The sequence below is a fragment of the Pezoporus wallicus genome, unplaced genomic scaffold, assembly GCF_028554395.1.
Source record: "Pezoporus wallicus isolate ANWC-B61680 ecotype Strahan unplaced genomic scaffold, APGP_CSIRO_Pwel_v1 contig_3952, whole genome shotgun sequence".
Taxonomy (NCBI): domain Eukaryota; kingdom Metazoa; phylum Chordata; class Aves; order Psittaciformes; family Psittacidae; genus Pezoporus; species Pezoporus wallicus.
In genome coordinates this window covers 3,410,276-3,436,475 of record NW_026635034.1, presented here as the reverse complement: position 1 = coordinate 3,436,475, position 26,200 = coordinate 3,410,276, and the positions used below count along the sequence as shown (strand labels likewise).

At 42.8% G+C, this 26,200-nt stretch overlaps 1 protein-coding gene across 2 annotated transcripts in view; it reads right to left on the bottom strand.

Moving 5' to 3' along the window:
* Window positions 1-26,200, bottom strand: part of AGBL1 (AGBL carboxypeptidase 1) — a 284,698-nt gene that overhangs the window by 233,811 nt on the left and 24,687 nt on the right. For both annotated transcript variants that reach the window (XM_057422024.1, XM_057421936.1), the window contains exon 6: window positions 5,259-5,296. In XM_057422024.1, coding sequence (XP_057278007.1) covers window positions 5,259-5,296 — 38 coding nt within the window. The remainder of the gene's footprint in view (window positions 1-5,258; window positions 5,297-26,200) is intronic.

The following is a 26,200-nucleotide window of genomic DNA, read 5'->3' as shown; positions in this document are numbered from 1 at the left end:
GTTACTTTCAATTTGAGATATGCTTATGTATGAAGAGCAGTCTTGGGGAAGGGAATATAAAGGACATTCAAAAAAAGCTTCCCCCCGTAAAGCAGCACTTTTCAAAGAGAAGGTTAAATATAGAATCAAGATTATTTGCATTCTGAAATTCAGGAAGGAAGGATAGACACAGACCTTGTTTTAGATGATTATGAAAGGAATTATATGCAGAGTTCAACTCTGATCACAGTACAAGTTGTGAGGATAGATTTGGGGCCAAACTGATAATGAAGTTTGATTCCAGAGGTAGGTGATGAAGTCTTAAACTGAGAAATGGGAACCTGCCAAAGTATTAGGCAAATCACAGACATTGTGCTGTTTGCTACAGGAACCAGCGTGCTTTAACCATAGGGCTATTTTGATACAATATCAAAGACTTGTGTCAGTAGATCTGTTGCAGAACATTATGAATTCAGACATAGACGGTACAGGCGTTTCATAAACCGTAATCTGCTTATGTGCTAGAACATCGCTTTCTGTTTCTCAGAGTTGCTTGCCCCTCCTTGATGCCAGCATAAAAGGAAGAAAATGACACTGATTATTTTATCCTACCAGCCACAAGGAATAATCCTATGTTTTGATAAGAGAATAATTTAAGAATGAGCAGGTGAAAGGTTAAATAAAGGTTAGTTGGCAGAAGATGAGGGTTAAAGAGCAGGAAATGAGAGATAAAAGGCTTGGGGTGGGGGGGTGTGTGTGTGGAGAGGGAAGGCAAGAGAATAAAGAGAATCAAAGAGAAAGGAAAAGATATAGAAAGAGAGGGGAAAGGCCATCAGCAATAACTGCTGTTAGCACACCGAATTGTCTTGATGAAATAAGCATGATCAGGGGTCACCACAACCTGTCTTTTTAAATTGCTCATTACAATTGTACCAGGCAAGCACTGCAGCCAGGGCCCTTCCCTTCAATATCCACGGAACAAATGCCTCCGAGATCAGCTCTAGCTAATTTCCTTAAAGACATGCAAGCTGCTAATTCTGGGAAACACAGATAGTCGGGAATAACAAACACCACCAAAATTAGATTAAAATAACCTGCTGATAAACAAATTACTCACCAAAAATAAACATTGGATTAAGCGGTGGTGGGAGCAGGATCCCTATAATCACATCGCCACCGTGTGGCTCCCGGTGCCGAGCGGCAGCGGACGGTTTGGTCCATCACATCGCCTTCAAATGCACTTGTCCGAGTTCATACACATGGGTCTTGTTTTCTTCCACTCCCCCAAAGGTGTGAATGGTTTGCCTGTTTTATTTACGGGGGTGAGCTCACTAAAAGGAATAGAGCCCATGGCTAGGAGCGACATGAAGGCAGTCCTCACCTTCCACCACTGCACAAGCAGGGGTATGCCCTATCCACACCCGAGCCTCCCATTGACAAAGGAGGCCTTAATGGTAAGCTCCCCGGGCCTTAAGACAAACCGGAACAAGATACAAACACAGATGTATTGAGAAGTAGCAGAATAAAGCCAAAGGAGGCTGGAAAAAGTAACCTGGGAAAGACAGGAAAGACTGATGATGCTGTGCCTCATTCCACCCGTTTATGTACAGCTCTTGGTATATACCCCACTCATCCCTACCCTGGGCTGTAGAAAGCATCTAGAAACTGAAGGATGGATGGACAGCTGTAATACTAGAAAGCCTGACTAAGGCAAAAAGCCTTCTGATGCTCTTATGGCACTTCAACACCATTATAGATATTTACCAAGCAACATGTATAATAATGTAGTTCAGTCAGAGGGAGTTAACACCATGATGGAGAGATAGCAGATATGAAAAGAAACAGCAAGGCAATGGAGGAAGGACATGCTACAAGCTGTTTGCTGCATGCATGTGGGCATGGCAGGTGGAGAACAGCAACTGGAAGAATACCATCCAAGGACTGTTAAAGTACCCTGGGATACTTGGAAAGAGGGAAGAGGCCAGGACTGGCTGAGGAACACCTTCTCTATGTCCATAATCTGAGCTTCTACCAATAGAAAGATTCAGCACTGCGGAACTTCTGTTCCTCTGTTATTCACCATCTCTATCACTGATCTTCGCTATGTACATGGGACAAGGACAACCAAGGTCACTCTTGTCTTGCACTGAATTTCCAAGCATTTCTTCCTTGTTGTGGATGAAGCACAAGTTTGTAGCAGTCCATCAGTTATTTCTTTGGACAGGCTTGTACTTCTCTGAAACACAAGAGCAACAATTTCCCAGGTACAGCTGGAATGGTAATTTTTCCTTACACTGATACCTTCCATCCTGGCAGATCTTGCTTCTTGCAGTTATGCATCTGCTAAGTGGGCATTAGCATCAGGAAAGAGACAGAGGCCAGAAAGTCTCTAGGCAGCCCCTGCCCTGCAGATGGACAGTTTCAAGTAGAGGCTGTGGAAGCCTGAGGAGCTGAAGATGTTTCTGAAATTCATCGGGGAGACACACTGCCATCTGCCTGCTCCCTTTAAAACTACTGCGTGCTTTCTCGTTGCAGCTCGTTGCCGAAGAGGAGCACTCACCCTTCAGCACAACCTCGTGTATAACCGTAACCACAATGATGACTTTGGGCTGAAGCACTTAAGAATATGAAAACCCTATAGAGAGACACTCAGGAATGAGTGTGTTCTTTTCCCTGTTTTATAGCCTTCACCCCCAGCACAACTGCCTCTCACCATCATTTTCCAGCAAGCCACCAAAAAAGCTCACAATAATCAGTCCACTAATTCAGTACTGTACCACATTCGAAGACTCCTGTGTCCTATTTGATTGTATCCCATCTAAAACATGCTAAAAGGCTTCTGGGCGTCTTGGTGTGCACAGTTTTATCCCTTGTTTCAAGAAGCAGTTTTCAAGTGCCATAATATTCACCAGATCTTATTTTTAAGAATCCCTGCACCATTCAAAGGCACTAAGGTCATGGGCTTAAATAAGTTAACTGTGACAAACAAAGCTGTCCTGACACAGTCGTGAGAAAGAATTCAGCTCTTTCCCAGTCATAGTGAATTTATCTCTGGAAGAACCAGAGCTGTTTTTCACATCTCCTGACCCACGCGCCTCCCAAAAGACACAGCCTGCTCATTTGTATGCAGCTACCAGAGCAGTCCATTCCGGAAGCCTGGAGCTTCTCATATCCTGAGAAGGACAAAGAGAAACTAAAAGACATTCTTGACCAGTCAGCATCAGACTGCAGAAAACTTCAAAGAACACAGTCCAGGCTGACTTGTGGGCTGCGATGCTATATTTGATTGCAAGTATTGGCACTGTTTCCCAAATCCCAGTTCCAGTGCCTTAAAGAACATGAGCTGAAAACAGACTGTGTTGTTTTCCTAAAATCACTTTTCCATGGAAGCAGTGTTGCTGTAACAATGTTGTTTGGTTGTGAATGATAAAGGGGAAAAGGACACGTTACAGCAAACTAGGAAGTGTGTCTCAAACCAGAAATGTCTTTCCCAGTCAATGCCTTTGCAATGGTCAACAGTAGAAATGAACATGAGAACACCCATCTGTATACAGTGATCAACCAGAGTGACAGTGGATGGGCTGTTTTGCTCAATAGGCCAAGTCCTCTCTGAGTTCATTTTTGGTTTTGTACCTTCTGTGCAAGCACCTGGAGCAACCAGAGGGATCATTGTGTTCTTCCAGTACTGGGAACCCTCTATGAACTTCCTAGAGCAAGAACCACCCAGGATGCTTTCGCAACCTAAATTGGTTGGAAAGAGTCATACAGAAAATTTCTGAGAGTAAATAGCTTTAAAACCTCATTCCAGGAGGAAAAGGGCTGGGAGAATATGGAGCTGAATCCAAAATATCCCCTAGATCATTCTCAGCTTCCCCACTCCAACTTTCACATGTGTTTACAACTCCCCAGAAGACTACATTTCACAGCTTCCCTTGGTAATTACTGCCCCACTTCTATACGCTGTTCTCATTTCTAGACCCAGAACAAGCCTCCAAGTGGAAAACTTAGCCTATAAATATCTTGGGACAACAGAATTTCACTTCCCATTTCTAGTACTTACCATAAAACAGGAGCACAGGAGAAAAGCTCAAGCTGCCAGATGAGCTTTCGGCTCTTGCTCCACTTTTCCACACTTCTCTGTGTATTTCTTCCTACTCTGAAGGCTAATTTTGCTTTTGTATTGCAGGCAGCTGTGTCAGAGCCCTACAACCCCCTTATTAAGATTTAGTGCCCAAATTAGAAGGTCTTTCCTTGTTGCAATAATGTGACCTTTAAATCTAGGCAGCAAGGTTAATACTGAGGCGTTATTTCAGAATCCATCACTAGAGCTGCTGCAGCTCAGACACGATCCCGTTGCAGTGTGCTCATTTAAGCACTGCTTCCAGGGCTACAATTTTTCACAAATGCATTTATTCCTAATACTATGAAAAGGAGGGGGGGGGGGAGAAGAAAGAAAGGGGGAAGGGAGGGAAGAGAGAGAAGGACGATATGCCATTGTGATTTATTGTGGAGTAGATTGCCTGCAATAGTAGAGGGCTCTTTCTTAATCAAAGCTTTATTAAATTCTGGTAATAAAAAGCTAAGTGTTTTCAGATGGGATAAAGGCCAAAAAAAAAAAGGTAGCATGTTTATTTCAGGAACAATCATGCCAGCAGTACATGACCAAGAACCCATGTCAAGGTCTTCAAGACCCCCAGCCAGCTAGCCCAGATGTTAAGCAGAGCCTGCCATAGCAGGGCTGTACCCCGGCAATCACTAGGTCTCGGCCCTGCCTGCACGTTATCAGACCTGACAAGCTTGCAAGGGAGAATTAAGGTCATTTCTTCTGGACTGCAGGATTTTTCCAAGCCTTTGCCAACAAGAACATTGTTACCAGGTAAGCACACAGTGCAACAGCACAGGACAGACAGGTCCTGGCCTCACTCTCCAGCGATGCTGCTACAGAGCAATAAGCATTTGTCACTGGCTGGAGAGGTTCCTCATTTCTTCCACTCTACAACCCCCAGGACAACCACTATTCCCTAAATACTCAAATAAGGGTCTAGTCTGGCTCCCACAGCAGCTTTCTCCCTCACACTTTTCTCCCATAGAGCTGTGTGCACACACAGCTGCAGGAGTCCTAGCTAGACCTATAGGGAGCTACTGCATTACTGCCTCTCTTCTAAGCAGGGCTTTTTGGGAATGAAGGAAGAGGAGATAGCAAGGGAGAACGGGGTTCATTCTGTCCAGTAGCACAACAAAGAAAGAAAAGTCAGAAAGAATATTAAAAAGAAGCTTACTTGATTTCAGCAAAGCTGCCAGAGCCTCAATGGCTGCCCTGGGGAAAGAAGAGAGACGGAGAAATAATGTCAATTTCCTCAATAATTTTTGTAACCTTCATCTTCAGTGTCTTCTGGGCCAGGCTCCCCAGATGGCCTAAATTGACAGCTTCTGATGGACTTTGACAGAACTGCAGTGTTTTACACCAGTGGAGGATCCAGTCTCTGCAGCTGACTCAGTTATTCTAAAAGACCATTAGCCCTCTAGCTTTAGTGTTACACTGATTTGTAGTGAGCATTAAATTTAAAGCAACACCCACATATCCAAAGTAATGAAGGAAGTCATTTAACTGCTGCCCCAGAGCTACTTCTTTGTATCAGAGATTCGGCACATGCCCACTCCAGACACCAGCACTTCCATCTACATCAGTAGATGGTAATTTCTGCAGTAAGTTGGGACATCCATGTCAGTATTTTTAGCCAAATTCCACTCCTTTCTCTGTTTTCCCCAAACAAGCTTAACCCCTTCCATCCTTCCTCCCATCAGCTTTAAGTGAAAAGAAAAATTGATTTCTTTTAATTACAACGATGTTTTGCATTGCAGAGGCATTTAAAGGCCTCCAGTCAGATCAGGACTTGCAAGAAAGATGCTAAAGCTCTAGGGGAAGACTGCTAACCCCATGAAGCTTAGACAGTAAGTAGCTAGAGGGGAAGAGATACACAGAGAGATTTCTGTTGACTTTCTGTCTCAACCTCAATGTGCAGGTAAAGCAACTCAACCTGCCTTAGCCCTGGTTTGAACAGGAGCTGGTCACTAACGTTTGCATCTTAAAAAGCTGAAGTGAGGCATCCTTGTTCCTTACCATCCAGAGGCAAGTTCCTTCCTCTTGTGGTGTAATCTCCATCCCACTAGCCCCACAAAAGACTTTTTCCAGTTGTATTCTGCTGGAGCAAGAAGATCCGTGTTCTAACCTGCCTTACTGCTGTTAAGTTTCAAGTGCCCACAGCTGATTAAATATGTACAGCTACAAAAGCCTCCATGCCCAAGGATTTCTTAAAATGTAATCTGTTTACAAAGCAATCCCCAAATAAAATCACATTAACTTCCATCCCGAGCCAATTATCATCCTGCAGCAAAAAAAAACAGGTAATTTTTCTCCCCAAGCTGCTGGTTGTGGTGTGTCTTAACAGCAGCAGAAACTAAGGAGGATTCAAGAGCTGGCTCTTGCTTATGTTAGATCAATTACCTACGTCATTCTTTCACTCTAGGTCATTCTTAGCATTCATACCTATGTCATTCTTTCATAACGAATCTGACGGAATTCGACAACAGCATTACAAACAAACTGAAAAACAAAAATCCATCCAGAGCATCTCCCAAAGCTCAAAGTCAAGTATTATCTTGTAAAGGAGGCTACCTTACATACCTACATCTGCAGGCTTAAGGGGATGTCTCAATCACATGCCAGAAGAGTAGAACAATGAAGGAAGTACCACAGTGTTTCTTGCTCCAAGCAGAAGAGATCTAAGGATTTCCTGTAGGCATCTAGTTTATCTTAGAGGTGCTTGAGCATTACCAGAGTTTCATTAGAGCTACACCACGATTATAATGGGAACACTTGGCAGCAAACTTCCCATTAAACAAACAATCAGCAAAACTGGATTTTTCCAATACTTTTTTTGTGCCTGTAAAATCAGATACAAAGAATTTTATTCATCTTCAGACCTCACAAACCATGAGCTCAGATGTATAAACTTCTATTCCCACTATCTTTGAGTCCCCATTGTAATTCCTCATCTGCTTGCCCCAGAAGACCTAAACTCTTCCTGGCTGTAGCACAACTTACCCTTCAACAGCCTTAACCACCCCATGTCACTTATCCAGGCTTGGAGGGAACTGGTCTGCTCTGACTCTGGAGATAAGAGCTATTTGTGGTTCTGATGTGACCTGATCAGGCAGGTTTGCAACTGCTTTGCTTGTAAATCTGAGAAACCCAAGACTATCATAAAGATGTAGGTAAATCCACCCAGATGGTACTGTAGGAGGGAAAGCTCAGACATGTCCTGAAAAGAATTGAAGGTGGTATCACCTAGATCCCACCATCACCACTCAGCAGAACCAAATCTTTATAGTCACCGCCTGCTTCTGAAGCAACGCTATAGACCTGCAGCTGTAGCTGGCTGGATTCCCCAAATCCCAGGCTAACAGCCTAGATACATCCTCATCTCAGTCCATGCCTGTACACAGTACAGCAATACAATTAAGTGGAACCAAACTAGTACATTTCATCTCTTCAAGTACTGCAATTTATCACAGGGATTCTGGCATAGGTTATATGAAGTGTACTGTGCATCCCACAGCATGTACTCTACAGTTAGTCATAAGTAGGTGCGGACCCAGTAGACTGACCTCAATAGTATGCATTGCTTTAGAGCAGACTTTGAAAGAAAAATATAATTAGAGACATGAGGGTAAACTGCAAAACAGATAAAGTAGGTTTAAGGGATAAAATGGACTTAGCAAGAGTAGATCAATCCAGCCTAACTTGATATCTTTGTTTGATGAGTGATTTTTCTAGACAAGAGAAATGCATTTGATCTAATTTATCTGTACTTCAATAGAGCATTTGATGTGGTGCCGCACTGGAAATTATTAGCAAAGCTGGAGAACACAGGGATTAGTGTAGGAATTGCACCATGGGTAAGGAACTGGTTAAAGAAGCAATGACAGGAGTTGTGCTGAAAGAAAAATTATTGGTCTGGAAGGAAAGTATGTGTGGAAGTCCTCAAGGATGTTTTGAGACCGATCTTATTTTATCTTTTCATTAATGACCTTGGCACAAAAAAGTCAGAGCATACTAACAAAATCTGCTGACTGTGTGAAGTCAGGAGCTGCTGCCAATAGCAGGGAGTTCAGAATACCTTTCAAGAGTAGCAGGATGTTCTTGAGTGCTAAAGCAATAGAAATGTGTTGAAATTTAATAGTCAAAGTGCAAGGTTACACATTTAGGCTTTAATAGGAATCGCTGTTATGAGTAGGGGCTCATAGTTTGGAAATGAGAAGAAGGACTCCCTGGATATATGAGGCCATTAGAGGATGAGGACAAGCACGACCTGGTAGGGTGACAACCGTGAAAGGACAGATCAGGTCTCAGGAAAGCCACAGCCAGTGGAGAAGGGAAAGCATGAATTTCATACAAGGCTTCACCTGAACAGCTGTGAGCAGTGTTCAGGAGGAACCATGCAGAAGAGTGCTAAGGAAATCATTATGTTAGAGATTTACCTCAAGAGGAGTCTTAAAGACCACAGTTTTGTCACCTTAGCAAAATGATGGTTAAGAGGTGACTTGATTGCTCTCCATAGACACACTGTGTGAGGAAGAAGTAAACACTGAGGGAGGCAGAGAACTACTTAAGCTAAAGAACAAAGCTGGCACAAGAACAAATGGATATAAAATGGCCATGAATAAAATTCAACTAGAAATTAGGGGATGGGTTTTAAGCACTGGAAAATGAAGCTCTGAAACATCCTTTTGGCAGCAATGGGATGAACAACCTAATGACTTTGAAAAGGGAGCCTGAATTGCTTATAATGGGACTGTTAGGCTCAGTTGTCAATGAGGAAAGTGTCTAAAAAAAGCAACCCATGAAGTTGCTTTAGGGATATAACACTGTAGTCTTATATCCCTAAATTTTAATCATAGATAAAATAGAAGTGAAATGAGAAACAGGAATTCCAAGTACGAGGTTCATTAACCAGACCAGAAAAGACGAGCCGCACCAGCTTAAGCTGAAAAGCCAAATGGTCCAAAGGAAGCATGTAAGACCACAGCAAAAACGGTGCTAGAACTTGCAGAACAGGCTCATAATCCAGCAACCTGCAGTCCAGAGATTTCATAAGCTAGCAGTGGTGCCTTGAGAAGGCTTTTAAGATCTCAGTTGATTTTGTGTCCATATAGTTTTCTGTGCATTTTTGAACTTATGCTAACTTTTAGCATCCATAATTATCCTGGGAAAGGAGTTCACACCTAAATCATGTCAAGAGTTATCTACCTGCGTTTGTTCTAAGTTTGGACTTTAAATCAGCATTGTAATTTACACTTTAAGTCAGCTGTCAGCAAGTATCCCCAGAATATTATTTATCTTTGATGCTGACCAAATTCAAACATACAAAATGCCCTATGGAAAACAAATAAGTTGTAGAAGAGAATGCACAACAGACTTTCACCAAAACCAGGAGCAAGCTTACAGCAAGCCAAGCAAGTGGTCTTTGTGATATCAGCACCTCTTAATACCACATGCCAAACCGACAGCATCTTTTCTGCTATCAGAAGATATAACAACATGATTAAGCCTGGGACAGGAAGACAGAGAGAAAGGAGATAAATTGTGCATGAGAGCATGGATGGGAGAGAGGGAAGATGGGAATAGGAGGAAAAGTTTAAGAGCACAAGAAAGATAACTTGATGAGCCATATGCTCAAGCAGAGAATTTGATAGCATGCCCAGTGTAGAACTCTGCATTTGTCTCAAAAAGGAATGGGGGGGGAAAAGAAATAATTAAAAAAGCTGCCAAATCTGTCCAGATGCCTTCCTCTGATTTTTTGCTCTTTGTGGAAATACATTAGTAAAACCTTAGCTGTTTTGTCAAACCCAGCGTATCTCAAAGGAGATTTACTTCTATATTAAAAAGAAAGAAAAAAAAAGGATGTATAAATAAAGTTGCCCCATCTTAAAAGGCACTATAATAAATGCTGATCCATAATCTCAAAACACATTAAAACCTCCCTGTAGTAGCAGTTGAGACAGCCACTCTGAAGAATGGAAATCTTTGAAGTGTTTCCAAGTCAGCAGCTTGGATATCTGGGCAGCAGTACAGCTAGCAGACAGACAGACAAATGCAACTTCCAGACCCTGTGCTTAGGAAACAGGAGCAACATAGGAAAAACTCCACTTCCCAAGCCAAAGCACAATTGGATTAGCCACCAGAACTGCTTTTGTCTGGGCTGCTAGAAATCCCAGACAAAGAAGCCTTATGCCTGGATCACCCTTTCAGATCTGAGCTTCCAGGACACCATTACTGGAAATCACTGCTGAGAGAGGAGACAAAGCCAGGATCTCATAGGTTTTCTTCTCTGCTCTCAACTCACAGGTTGTAGTGCTGGGCAGTAGGATGGACAATGCTTGTTCCAGCCCAGTATCAAATAGAAAGATTGAAAATAAAAAACTCACTACAGAAAAGATGCATGGTGGACTACATGAAAGGATTATGGATTTTAAGACTTATAGAACATACTGGCATTGGTGCCTACCTGTTCAGGACCAGCTTGGAACTGTGGACAGGGAACTGCAGAGAAGGCAAGGACTGAACACAGAAATGATGCAACAGGGTTCTGCAAATCAGTTTGCAAATAATTTAACCAGCCTTCCTTCTCCTGTGAGATTGTACCTTTTACATGCTTAAATATGAAACCTCTTCAAATTATTGAATGAAAGTTAATGATTTGGTGCTTCATTAAACACCTCTTCAACGTGATGCCTGAGCTAATTCCTAAAGGCAATCGCACTTGGATAATAAAGACATAAAGCACTATATTTATAGAAATGTAAGGAAGGGCTCTGTCCCTGCCAGGCAACCTGCATGCTCTCTCCTTTTACCCTTCGCCCTGCTATTTCACAGTATACTCACTTGTTGCTGTCACATTTATTTATATCACAGGCAGCATGGGGCAGTGACCATGCAATAAATATTTGTACAGCATCTTCACAATGGGAACCCTGACTGAGGGCTTGAGGTATTACAGCTTACAGGCTTAAAGCCCCTAAGCTTCCATAGCCCCTGTCTCTGAGAGGAATTAAGTGTCCTTGAGTGTATGTATAGTCTGGCTGCATTTTGCCTCCAACCACTGGGACTTGTACTTAACTACTGGAGTTTATACAGTCACTGAGCAACTCACTTAAAAGACAATTTCACATTTGACAACTGAGAGACATTTAGAAACAACATGTAGGCGCCACAGCAATAGGTGCTTTATAAATTCTACCAGAAGGTAGATCTCATCTGAGACAGATGCCTTGAACAGTCATTTCCCTTGTGGCCCAGGAATACAGATCTGCAGGCATTTGCACAGTGATTTGTTTTGTTTTAAAGGCTTAAAAGCTCTTGGAAATATGGGTGGGAAGAAGCTGCTTATGCCACTGGCATTTTCATGGCACTTTTGGTCTAGGACTTACACAAAGCCACCAATCATCGTGTCCAGTTTAATTCCAGCTTGTTAGCTAAGCATTATAACCTACGCTAAAGGCAAAGCCTGCTCACAGTGCAATGTCTCACACGCTGCCAACAGGTGGAGTTCGGAGATCCAGCTGTTGTGCACAGATGTGCTTTCAGTGTAATGCTCAAGGAAAGGGAATAAAAAAAAAAAATCAAAAAAAATCACACACTCCTTTTCTAAAGGTTCCTTCTGTTCCAGTGACCAGCTCTTTTTTTTCCTGGAAAAGCACACACCGACCTTGATACAAATACACATCTTCTAGGAAACTTATTCTTTGTGATGCAGTTCGTTTTGCTGAATAAAACGAGTGAGCAAACAAAAAGGTACAGAAATTAAATGCATACTCAGCAGTATTTCCTCTCCATCTTTAAAGATTTATATGGCTATTAACTCTAAGAGGAGAGTTGTGAGAAAAACGTGGGCACAGGTGCCAAAGTCAATGCTAATAGCCAGCAAGACTTAACAGGAGAAGGAGCGATGATGATTCATTGCTTTTGAACCCTACAACAGATCCAGGAGCAAGTTTTCTTCTGTGTTGCATTTTTGGAGAACACATTGACTTCAGCTCAAAGGCACACTGCTCCTTGTAGAGAAGTTATAGTTGTGATGTGGAAACCCCAGGGCTAAGTCCTCTCTTGTTCTCATGTCTAATACAATAAGCATATCTCAGTTCCCAGCTTCAGCTCAGTGTCTGAACTGTAGCATCATCCAAACATCTCCATGGAGCTGATTAGGTTAAAAATCAGTGGAAAAGGTATAGCTTCCCAGCCTCTTTTATCTCTGCCTCCCAGAAAGAGGAGTCAGTCCAGGGTTATCCTCCAGGCATCCTAACAAGTACCCTGCTCTCTCTTCTTTGCAAGAGCTACAGGAGAGACAGCTGTATCTTAAAAAAAGAAATCAACCTATTCTTTAGCTCCAAATTAAATTAGCTTCAAAGTAGTAGCAAAGAACAAGGTACATGAAATACACTTAAATCCGAGCCAAAAAAGTGCCCAGGCATTTCTTACAGCATGGCACAGAGCTGGCACTGCTTCCCCAGGCAGAAGCTGTGCCTCAGAAGAATTCCCATTCCTTGTCAACTCCCTCTCCAGGGTCAGATGTCACCAATACGGCTAAGGCAGGCTGTGACAGATTGTCATTCACGTCAACATGAAAGGGCTGGAAGGATCACGAGCAGACAGGATTCTTAACAGATCCATCACCCAGGCAGTTTTAGGCTGACAGTGTGAGAATCCAGCTCTTCCACCCAAGAGACACATGTAGGGGACTGAGAGAGGGGCTTGATGCTACCCTTGATTGATTAAGAGGACTGATGAGGATACTCATGGAGGCCACATCTTCTAACAAGTACCAGCACAGCCCTATAAAACATCTCGTACACAATGAAAACATGTCAGTGAGTGGGGTTAAATCCCTCTCCTTTCCCCAGATGACTCTTCCAATGCCAATACAGCTACGAGTGAGAAAGAGCCCAGTGGTCTATTGGCTCACTCTTTAGTTGTCAATTTATTTGTAGCTTATCAGTTCACTATACCAGACAGCTTTTGCTCTGGAGAGCCCAAGGATTGACATGCACATTATGCTCATGGCAAGGTAGGTGCTCAGTGCACAGAGAGAGACCCAGCCCCATTCTGCTTCTGGATTGCAAGGTTTTCTGAATACGTTGTACACACAGAGTAAGGGCAGGGAGAGGAACACAACCCACATACCTGGTGAAACCCTGCAAACTGCATGGAGCAGCATGCTTGGTGACATACCCAGGAACCCTAGGCTCGAATCTCAGCAGGACAACTGTGACTTGTCCTTGTCAAGAGAAATTGGTACTTTGCAATTTGGGAGCTTGATGGGGAGCTATAAAGGAGAAGGGAGAGCTTAGGGGTACCCAAGACTTTATGATGCCGGAAAATAAGTCTGCCCTCATGTTATATTGCCAGCAAACAACTGCAAGATTTTGATCTTATGAATACTCTCAGTTGCTGGCAGTGGTATCCAAGGGCAGCTTGTATTGCCGTGTCACTGCTTGTGCCCAGAGCTATTTGATAGCACAGAAGGGAGGCTGGTTTCAAAGTAATCAAGACTAAGAGCTGTAGTTCTCCCTGACTACTGGTTAGTACAAGGTAGCAGTCATCTCGGGATACAACGTCTTTAAAAAGCACTTTGTAAGGAAAAGTGCTCTTGCTCTGTAAGGCAGCACTGTTTGAAGTAGCAACCTTTACTGCATGTAACTAGGCTGCTGCAACGGATGGGAAATGTGAGGTTTCATTTCAACCGTTCCTGCAGTTTTTTTGCTTAGGGTTGAGGTTTGTTTTGGTCTTTTTAACCAAAGAAAAGCATCTTTCAGGGAAATTCATTTTAAAAATACGTCCAACTTAAGAGTCCTGAAAGCAACAAGAAATATGGAACTGAAGGGCCGAGAAAGCACCATCTTCTGTGATCTGTACCAAGAAATAAGGGTGATTTGTGTGGCAGCCTTTCCTTTAAGCAAAAGTCAGATGTTTCAGAATAAAAAAAAGGAATGACCGATATTGAACACAAGATGAAAAACAGCGTTTGTTCTTTTTAATCTGATGGTACTGTTTCCATACTACAGGGCTCTAGCAATAGATTCATCAGTTTGAGTTTATATGGCACTTCACTTTCCCCTCCAGTCCTATTCAGACAAAGCACATCCATAAAGTCCACCCAAAGGAAATTTAAAGCTTAAAACCTTTAGGGATGAAAGCTGACTTGCAGGGTTTCTTTGAATACACCAAAGCCAGAAGCATTTCGACACTGGAATCATTCTCTGTGTGCTGCATTACAAGATGCAGCTTGGGTGGTGGTGAACTGGCAATAGTGTCATAACAGAACCCTATAGCCCTACTCAGTTCTGCCTGTAGTAGGGCTATGGTTTGAAATGTGTGAGTAGCTGTTTACACATCAGTTGCAGCTGACAGCACAGTGCTACAGCCACATCTGCAGTAGGGAGCAAGTGGAAAAAGATAATTGTTGTTAACTAATCTTCCTGCCTGCAAGACCTTCCATTTATCAGTCTCCACATGCTTCCCAAGTAGGTAAGCATCGTTTCCCTTGTTATCCATATTGGTTAGGCAGTTTCTATATATTGCTCTTACCCAAATCCCAAAGGATTGTGATTGAAGTTAGAATATCCTGAAAGACTCACATGCAAGTGGAATTTCGGCAAAATATGTAGAAGAAACTATGCAGAAGCTGTCAATAAGTTTCTCCTGTTTTCCTGCTAACCCCACATTTCATCTCTTCCAATGACTGTTCCTTCACATGCATAGACCTTCAGCACCAAACTTACTGTGAATTGGGAACTTTACAATTTGTTGGTCCTAACTGATGCTGCTGAATATGAGCATGCTTGGAAATACTGGGATATTCCTCTGTAAGCCACTTGTACACACAATACCGAGGTTAACTGGTACTATTACATGATTCTCAAATTGAGAACAGCACATAAACATGGTTGAGAAACACAAAGTAACATTCTCTTACAGATCCACGTTAGGCATCTTGACTTGAATTTAAAAGGCATTTTCACATCTAAACACACAGCTAGCACTCAGCAGGGTTTTTCAAAGCCCCTTTGTATACTAAGGTCAGAATTACCTTTTAACTGTATGAGTGAGGCCTTTAACCTGCCGAGAGGCTTTCTGTTATGGTTACATTCCCTTTCACGTTCACATACCTAAATCTCTCTGAAAACCCAGCTGTTCATTCAAAAAACTCAGGCCTCACTGCCCCGAGTCCCTCCAGCCAACACCAATATCCAGTTTATAGGAAATGTTTAAAGTCTGTCTTGTATGCAAAAGAAATGCCAGCTTTACCCACTACGTGTTGTCGAAACAGAGGGCTGCAAAACACATGTAGAATGATGCAGAAACATAAAGTAGTGACTAGTTTTGCCACAGGCAAGTACAGTAATCATGAAGTCTTTGGGAAAATAGATGTTGCAATTGCAGAGCAGGGAGAAAAGTGTATTAACTTGCCTGGGATTTTCAATAAAGGTTTAGCAGGAAAAAAGCCATCCTGCTATTTGCCTCCCTCTGTCATTCTGTGTTTTCTGTCTTGCTTGATAGGTGGGAGGGGGAAACAGGGATACTGCTGTATTGAGTAGCATGCACACAGATACACGTCTTTGCATGCAAAAGAGCCAAGGTGTGGGAAGTTAACAGCTTTCACACTGCCCTACAGCAGCTTTTTGGATATAAGAGCTCCATGCTGTGATAGGAAAGGCAGAAGAGTCATCTAAGGACATGTGATCAGGTTCAAACTAAATAGGATGGATGCCTCCTCATTTGCAGGATCTTCTGCACCATCACAAAAGGCCACAGCCTCAAAGAGCAGGAGATGCACCAAAACCCCAGCAGCTGCTGGGATCTGTCCTTGTCCTGTCCTCATCGCTGCAGCTCAGGCAGGACAGAATGGGAACATCTTACTGCAGAGAAGGTAACCTACAGGCTGCAGGTCAGAAATCAGGCTCTCTGCAACCGCAGTAACTCAAGATATTGAGCATTTCAAAGAAACTGTCTACATAAGGTGGCAGTGGGAACAGCATAAATAGAAGTCCCAAGAAAGAGATGTTTAGTAGGATGCCCAGGAGTCAGAGAAATAGTATTCTCTGCCAGATTACCCATGTTGCTTTCCATATAGCACTTTGCCCAGCTGGTGCCTGACATTAAACATACAGGATGCATTAAGACTTTGGAAGGATGAGCAGGAAGGCTCTAGTACCAGGGGCAGCCAAGGCACAGCCTCATCCCCACATCTACAAGCAAGGATATTTGAGAGCAGGCAGGATACAACAGCCTGGAATGCAACATAGGCCACTACACCATCATGGAGCTTGCAAGGCTGGTTGAAAGCCAACAACTGGCTGGTGTGGCCAATCCAGCCAACTGCAGGCTACTGAGTACAGTTACACATGTATAATTCCTTATTATGCAATAATCTGGTGACACCTTGGTGCTGGTTCTTCACAACATTTAGCTAGAGGATTTACAAGGAAGAAAAAGTCAGTAACAAGCCAAAACACAGCAAATACTAGGTTAAATTATCCTGATATTTGCTGTCTGAAAGCTGCAATGGCACGCTGACAAAACTGCAGGGCCTTTTTGAAGCAGTGATTTGCAGAAGCCCAAGTAATAAAAGTTTGTATATTTTTCTCCTCTCTCCTTTCACTGGAAAGCTTCCATCTGATATAATCAAGCCAAACTCTGGGATTTGAAAACAGACCATATCAAAGCATATCAAGGCTGGTAGAACTTGAAGCAATGGAGGTAAATAATTAAAAAGCACTGTAAAAATCCTGAGCATTATCAGGATGGTTCTTTCATGTTCCCTTGCTTTTTCTATGCAGAGAAATCTGGAAGATGGTGAAAGCTGGAACAATACAAATATGTGAGCGTGACTTCCAACAACAACCGAAAAACAAGAGGGAAATGAAGCTTTCAGGCAGCAAAAGCTGTTGTGCCATTGCAATGTGTACCCTAAGGCCCACAGAAAGCCCAAACTAACTCTGTTTAACACAGGAGAGGAAGGAGACACACGGAGTAGGTGCATCAGATATGGGATGATTTTCTCTTTGCTCTTGTTGCAGCCTGACAGTGAAAGCTTGGTCTCAGAGCCATGACCTTTCCAAGGTTTACACTTCAGGGGAAGTTTTCCATTCCCAATTCCAGAGCTGCAGCCATATTAGGAGTCAGCAGCCCTGTTCTTCCTCACCAGCCACTTCCTCAAGTTTTCAGGTTCTCCCCTCCATGTTCCAAGCCCTGTCTCTAAACACATCCCAGAGCAGCTCAGCTCTGGTTTATTTACAGATTTTGCTGGCATTGCTGCCATTCCAAGTGTTGCGCTGCAGATAAAGAGACCAAGAAGAGCCCTGCCAGTGTTAGCAAAGCCAGAGATCTGGGCTGCATCTGTAGCACCGCTGTCGCAGAACTTGCTGTCCCCAACTAAAACTCATTTCACCTGCACTGGTTAAATACTCAGTACTTACTATTTCTCTTTTCTATAATCACTGTGTGATAACTACTCCATAAGAGTCTGGAAGAGACTGTGAAAGACTTTGGAGCTCTCTCCCTCCTGGAAACAAGTCAGTTGTGTTGCTTCTGTATTGCTAAAAATCAGCTATCCTACTACTGCTACAGCTGGTGTGGCTTTAACAGTGCTGTCAGGACAGGGAATCCTAGTGTGGAAAGGCTGTTGCTAAGGGCTTTGGCACCAACCTATAACTCTGCTCAGGGCAGGTCTAATCACTGTTGTGCTTTAAAGCCACTGATAGTTCTAGAGACTGGCTTATACACTTCACCTGCCAGCACTGATGGAGCTGGAATAAAGCCATAGCAACCCCAGGAAATTCTTTTAGGGCTGTTTTTCTTGTGGGGCAGCATCGGGCAAAATTGTTGCTCTAGAAGCTCTGCACCAAGACTTCATTGCTGTTTCCATCAAATTTCCCTTGTCTGCCTTCGGACTGAAAGCTTCTGTAGGGAGGATTTCACAGCTGCTTTCAACCTCCTTCTGGGTGGGAGGAGAAATGGCAATGAATCAAGTGAAAGGCAGAGGAGAGGAGGCTCCTGGGGTTTCATGTGCTGACACACGAGTGAGTGCCCTCAGCTTTATCTGCTCCCTCTCTGGCCTCTATCAGAGATTCACGTCATTACCCAACTAATGATTTCCGAGGAGGGATTCTTTGTCTCCTTGACACAGGAAAAATGGACACGGGCAAACAGGAAGGATGGGCACCCGTTCATCATCTTTATGAGCAAATTCAGATAGGTTTTGCTTAGAAATCACTTCCTTCCAGTCCCAGTCCCCCAGACCTGTCTGGATGATGCTTTCTGAAACCTTTAGCGCTTTACATCCACCTCAAACATGCTTACAAGGTCACACAACCACACTGCTCAACCCTCTCCTTGCTCTGCCAGCTTCACATTCACTCCACTTCAACTGCATCCTGCCTGACCATAACCTTTGACAAAATTCACTATTGCTTTTCTCTTCCATCTCATTCCTTTCATCTTTCCATCCCATCTTTGCCTTCAACAGGTTCCTCAGACAGCTGACTATACCCTCAATACCCTCAGGAATGCATCAGAAAGGTGTGCATTAGAAAAGCGTATGTGCTGAGCATATGAAAAATCAGATCTTGGGTGAGTTGCCACCAGTAACATACCAAGTCTCAGTTTAGCAATTCAGATATGAGAGATATTGTGTCTTCTACCATTAGATCTTTTGCCTTCCTCACTCTTACAGCCCTACCACCGTTGGTGAAACTCTCCTTGATGTACCTCCAGATCAGGAGCATCTTGCCTGCTCCTCGCACAGACAACTCATCAGTTTACAGAAGCCATCCCAAACCCTTATTTTTAACCCAGATCACGAAATATTCTGTAATCCTTCTGCCTCTGTGCTCTATTTTATTTTTTATTTATTCCCCTCTGTTCTTTCTGTGCTACTTACAAAAGTCAGCATAACCAGAACACACCAGTCTTGACCTGTCCTGTGGGACTATCATACTCAGCTACAAGGAATTATTGACAACTTGTTTAACTCTGGGCAACACTCTGAGGTGCAACTATGGTATTAAATCAAGTCCTACCTGTCCTACCTTCCATTTGGATGGGAGTGATAGTTGTTTCCCCAGCTGCATGGGAGATACACCTCAAAGCAGCAATGAGATTGCAATGCAGTGAGGCATCCAAGTATAAGCTTTATCTAGTTAGCACAGAGACCAACGGTGAGACAGGTACAGCAATGTGAATGATGCTCCCAGTCTAGATAGTGTCCTAAGAAGCTCGGGGAGCCCACATTGGAGGCCCTGCTGCGAGCCTTAGCAGTTGTTAGCAGAAGGAGGTAAATTGAAGCTAGGGTGGAGAGAATCTCCCACCCAACAAGCACAGAGCTGCCTAAAGTATAGACATACCCACCCGTATCATGTGAGGTCAGCCATGAATTGTATCTGCCATAGCCACTGGGTGTGAAAAGTCAAGACCTTGAGAACAGCAGTGACTTGCCCTCATACCATCTTTCCAAATATAACCCACCAGCTCACCAAAGGGGAAGTAGTAATGAGCAAGCAAAGAAAGGCCTTCAGTTGAAAGCGGTGCTTCTTTTTCAGACTATTACCTAAACTAGACATAAAACATAAGCTAAACCCAAGAAAAAAACATCTCTTTCAAATTACAGGCTCACTAAGAATTTATAAACCAATTCCTCCGTTCCCATGTTACATCAAGTAAAGTTTAGAAGTAGATTTCTCTTTATGCAGTGTTCATTTGCCAGTTTTCTATGCCAGAGGTAGGTGTGACCTGTGCTTAATCTTGCCGTACCAAAAACTACCAAGAGATGGCACCAGGGTTTCTGCGTGCATCGTGTTTGCCCAGCCATCTGGAACAGCCTTGGTATATGGTACTCCTCTCTGCCTCATCAATTCTTCATCTATTTTCAAATCTCATCTGAAAGCATCTCTTTTTCCCCTTGCTTCTACCACTTAATTTTTCAGTTTCTCTCATCTGCTGCTATTAATGGTACAATGCCAGTAAAGTATAATTCTGCAATGCAACTCTATCTACTCTGCAAAACAGCACAGAGATACCATCAATTTGAAATGAGATTTTATAGCTTATTATTGATATTAGACCAGTTCATTCTTTGAGAGCAACCATACAGACCATAAAAAGAATAGAGGAGAAGGAATTCAATAAAACTGGGACACCTTTGGCTCCAAGATAATTTCTTCTATTACAACGCCTCATTGCATTAAAGTTGAACGCTAGGGTTTATTTACTTATCTCAGCAATGTACCCATCTCTGCTCCATGTTGTCTGAGATTAGTTAAGTTGAAAAGGCACTTGATACAAACAAGAATTCTAAAGACAATGCTTTCCCTTGTTGCTGGCATCATCTCATTCAGAATGGTATTTACCAGTTCTATTCAGCAGGAATTCTAGGCTAAATACCATATATATCAAGGCCAGATGGGAAGCATGTCATTTAGCTGTGACATAGCTCAAAAGAAATATTTCAGCCCCTCCCGTGAATTTTCTACGGGCATCAAGTGAACCAAATAGCAATTTGAGAATAAGCAGGCACTAAGCATTGATTAGTTCTGACCACATTCCAATAGAATCATGCCTTACTTTCAAATTAAGTATTCAAACTGCTCAACACAATTAATGGCAAAACACAAACTAACAAGAGGAATTAAAGATGATTTGCTTTTGATCTCCTATCAGGAGCCATTGCCAAATGAAGAAATGCATAAAGCTGTATGTGGAGCATTCCTCAAAAAAAAAGCAATCACAACAGCTTTCCTATCAGGTTGCAGAGGAATGAATCGCCATGTTGGTGCATTGAGTTTCTTCTCATTCTCAAAATACTGGCTGGCAGTGGCCATGCAACATGTTCTTCTATTTAAGCAGAGAGCAGCTGAAAAGTGAGGATGATCCAGGAGATGGAATTGCAGCACAAACGTATGTAGTGGTCTACCAGCAAGAAGTTATTCAGGATTAAGGCTGAGGAAACTGCTTGCACTGGGTCTAGGATGCATTTGCAATTGGATCTCTTCCATGTGTCTCTCCATCATTCTTCACAGAAGAGATAACTCTAGTGTTCACGTCATCCCTGCTATACATCTCCTCTTTTTGTATAATACAGACATAGCCCACTGCCATTCTGATTTCTTCTGTTGTTGTGAAGGTCACAGGAGATCACTTTTACAAGCATTTGTTGATGTGGCGGCTTGGTCCCTTTTCAACACTATGAACTTAACACTTACATTTTATCTTGCATCAAAAGCACCGGTTCCAAGATGAGAAAACAGAATGTCACTTGTGTGCAAACAAAATAGGTTTCGTAGAAAAGCAGAGTAATATACGTATATATTCATATATCCAAAGCCTATTTTTGAGCTATATACAGCCTTATGACTTACCTCTTCAGCATTTCCAGGGCCTTAATATTCTCCTGGTCAATGTGATACAAGGTCTGATTAAATACAGACCCATCAGATTTGGGCTTTTAGGTGTAACGTGCTCTCTTTGATCACCTTGACATGCCTCACTTCACTCGCATGAGCTGTGCTTTCAGAGACAGCAGTAAAAACCTTTCTCTCAGCTCAAACAGAAGTGGTAGAAGTACGCGATACGGGAATTGCTTCCTGACCATGGCAAGAGCGTCACCATTATTCTTGACTGGTTCATATTCTTGAGTCACTCCCTACCTCAAATCATCTTGAGCACACATCACCAAGAAAAAGGACACATACATGGGGGGTTCTCATTTCCTTTTGAGTTTTGAGCCCTGACATTAGATGGAGAGGATGTATTTACCACATCTCTCCCAGCAATCATCTACCTGACCCAGCCTTAATGCCCATCACGCTACTTCACCACTCCAGACTCATCTTCCACTCAGCAGAAAGAACTAAACACTTCCAAGTCACCTCAGATTTCTAGAGGCAAACATTTGTTACAGGTGAAGAGAACTTGCCTCTTCCTTCCTTCCTTTAGTACGGGAGAAGTTCAGATATCCACCTCAAATCAAATAGTTACATGAGAGAATTTACTCCCCTTGGTAGAAAGGCAGATTAACAGCAAGTGTTTGAGGAGCCAGAACCATCCAGTAGGCATGAAACACAAGAAGAACTGTGATCAGATGTCAGAAGCAGGCAATGCTGAACATGAGCAAAGAAAGATAATTTCTGCATATCACATTTTCTAGCGAATTAATTTGGCGCCATTCCCAGACCATTTTTAGCCACTTTCCACTTTTAATTAAGCAGTCAAACTTTCCTGGCACAGCCCACTGCAGAAAGCCAGGTTTTGTGACTATTAAGAGAGAGGTTTTAAATCTGACAAACACTTATTCTTCTTGCAATCTCTGGTATGAATTTTATGTGAACACTTAACCACACTGAGCAGAGCTGGTTAACGGTAAATAGATATACTCACAAAGAGCTTTGAGAAACAAAGATGTTTTAAAAGACTCTCTAAATTGCTTTTAATAAAGCTGCAGGAAAACAGCTGCCCATCAACCTTTTCACAAAGGAAAAACACAGCATAATGGAGGAACAACTTGGGTACAAGTCACACCATCATTTGCCACCTTCTGAAACACAGGTCTTCTAATATGAAATTATCACAAATTCTGTTTTAATTTATTTTCACTGACTTTGATAACCTGCCTTCATCTTGAGGAGCCTGCACAACATATAGCCACAGACAACACAGAGCCTCCAAAGCTGTTGGCCTGACATGCCAGCAACCTGGAATGATGCTTGGCCACCTGGAGACAGTCATACAGAAGAGCCCCAACTCCTAAATGGCCAGAAAGCAAACCTCTGCCACGGACACATTCCACATCCATCTGCCAACGACACATCCAAATATCTCTCAGAACTTGGGAAAACGAACAAGTTGCAAGGCACACTGGGCATTAAGAGAGTGGGTAGAAGATATGGAAAATATGGGGAATAAGTGAGGTGGAAGGTGAAAGGAGCAGGGACCATTGCATTGTGTGGGGCATCAGGGATATTGCATTAGAGTAGGTGTTGATGGAGTGAAGATTTTCACATCCCACACATACACTCGTATCAGATATCCCAGCTACCGACATAAACAGAACTGAGAAAAATAGAACATCATCTGGCTTTATTTTAAACTGCCCCTATAAAAGGTATCAAAAAACTGTCTCTGAAGAACTGTCTCCGAGTCTAGAGTCTCCATCTTACTTGTATTTCACAGTGCTTAACCCAAGAGTTCTCTATAAACAGCAGCAAGTTTCACACTTTTCATGTGGCTTTTACTTCACATATGGGTAGTCCTGGCTAGATCCATACAGTTATGGCACCAGCCACCTGAAGACCTCAAATGCCTAATCGAAGACCAATAAAGTCCATGAGTCACAGTCTCAGGGGGAATCAGAGTTACTTGGCATGCACCCAGAGGAGGTCAATTGGAGCATGGGAGACTATTTCTAAATAACCCATAGCTTTGCCACCAGGAAAAATAAATAGAACTATGTATCTTGTTTCCACATCTTAGCTGGCTAAATAAATAGCTCTCACAGTGCACTCTCCAGGGCAGATTCTTAAAGTGACCTTGGCCTTCTGCTGCCCAGGACAGGAGAATGCGGGTGCACCCACCAGAGAAGTGGTGCATTTTCAATGCTGCATTCCTGGCAGCTGATCAAAGAAGAGGCATAACCTCAGCCCCCACAGTTGCCTTCTGTTCCTTCCCAGTGGGAAGGCAAATCATGGTGGCACATAGCTATGAAGTGGAGAGAAGGCATCAAGAGCAAATACAGAGGGAGGATCAGAGAGAGTACACTGGAGTATTCCTCCATAAGTTGGTTACAGACTAATGTTCTTTTCAAGTTCTGTACTGATAGCCATAAAGAAGTAGTTTGAGGTTTTTGTTTTGTGACCAGCTAACTAACACCAAACTAACCCACCCCCAATTTCAGGATAGCCACAGCAACCTTAGGAAGAGCTACCCCAGCATCATATGGCCAGGAGCACATGCCAAACCAGACAAAGCACACAATTACTTTTTAGTCTTTCTCCCCACCTCAGAAAACCTATCCACAAGCTTCCCCCCCAATCACCCTACACATTTTCAACAAGAGGAGCTCAAAAAGATAGACATTTTCACATGTACCCACCTTCCTTTGCTGATGATGATGCCTGGGATATTTCAGATCATGGCTGTCCCAAGCATTTGCTAATGCTGGGAAAGAAGAGCTGTAATCAACCCTACAGTTTGGATTCCTGGTCTCAGAGCCTACATTCTTGTTAACAGTATCTCTTGAAGCCGCTTATCCCCAGTGAGAGAGCAGTGTTTCCAAAAGGACTGCAAGCAAGCACACTCACCACTGAACAATAACAAACCAATGCCTTTAAATAGGTTGCAAACGTGTTTTTAACCCAAAGCAGGTTTGTGTGCTTCTTCTGATGTAAAACAGACTGTCTCCCTTGAGCCGTGGACCTTCTCAGCTGTTCCTAGTTAGTCCTAAACGAAACAAGCAGCTTTAAGCCTTAGGCAGGCCAGCTGAGCGGCTACCAGGCTTCAGCTGATTTATGGTTCTTGCTCGTTAAACCAAGTGTAGGTAGAGTTAAGTCACTTTCTTCTGTGAGCTGGACCTCAGGAAAACCTTTATCCTTCATTTTTATACTCATCCAAAGAAGTCTTAAGAAGAGCACAAATGTTTTAGGTAAAAAAAGAAATTAGGAACGTGACCTAGCGATGAGGAAGTTCGTGCAAGCAACAACTGATGTATAAGATACCTTTTTTCAAAGGGAAAATAAATCCAATCTTTTCAGCAATAAATACAATGGCTTATTAGCAATAAAACTAGAATTTTATTGAGAGGAATTGTGAGTGTAGATTTTCTCTTGTGTGTTTGTGTCCCAAACGGACAAAAAAAATCCACAGAAGAGTTCAGAACTATTCTTGTACATCAGATAAAAGGCAGAAAACCCCAAGTATTACACATTGACAATCTACAGTCATCAAAATCAAAAGCTGTGGGTTTTTTCTGAAGTAGGTTTCTTTCCCTTGCTGCTTAGAAGTGAGTATTCTAGGCCACTTTACAGCCTACATTACAACAACTGCAGCACTAGCTGCATCTCCAAATGAATCTTAGCAAAAAGACAGCCTTTAAATGCATGACAGATACCAAGTTTTCCACTTCCCTCAGAGGAAACAGTGAAGGGAAAAAGCAGCTTTGCACAAAATCCATATAAAAAGCCTTTATGCAGCCAGCCCCATTGCTTAAGGAAGAACTGATTCAGGCCCAAGTCCCATTACACACAGATCCTGATCTATGAGGCTATCACAGAAGCAGAGCTAACACTAGTCTAATCATAGCCAACACGTCCATAGGAAGGAAATCGGGGAACTGAGTGGAATTTGATTACTTAGTTAAGCACAGGCATAGACCAATCCATCATTTTTGGTTGCCTCAGAAGTCAAACCCACCTCTGGGTCTAGCTCATGGACACCCCTGTCATACATAAAGCAGTTCTCCAGGTTCCCTAAATCTTAAAGTTATAACATGAGGCCAGACAGGAATCTTGGAGGGTGCTCAGATATCCTGAAACTGGCAGGTTCTGTGTTGCTTAAGCAAATGTGATTGTGTGGGCACAGCTCATAGCAGTAAACTCTTCCTCCTGTTTGTAATGAGCAAGCCACAGAAACGTGTTATGCCCGTCTGTGGATGCTTTCCACATTACAAAGTTTGCCTTCAAAGGCATCTGAGGAAGTGGTCGGAGTGGACAACTTGGAGACTAAAGTTCAGCATTAAGATGGAGATATAAAATGGACTTGCTGTCTTCAGAAAGAAACAATCTGAAATATTTGGGCTGGGCTTAAAAACAGGCCCAGATTAATATCAGTAAGAACTGTCATACTGCAAAAATATCACGATGACCTAGTCACAACTGTCTACAGAAGGAGGATGAGGCACCAGTGCCACGATTCCACCCTACTTGCCCTGGGCCTGTGGTGGCAGAAGGTTCTTGCTAAAGCGGTTTGTCTGCTGCCAGCAGATACTTCTCAAAACCCCGTCCTGGCTGGGAAATAAAAGAACAATACCTTGCAATCAAACTGCCATCACTGCATAAGGTATACTACAAATAAATGGCCACCAGCATGAATCATATGATGAATCACAGCGTTAACGTG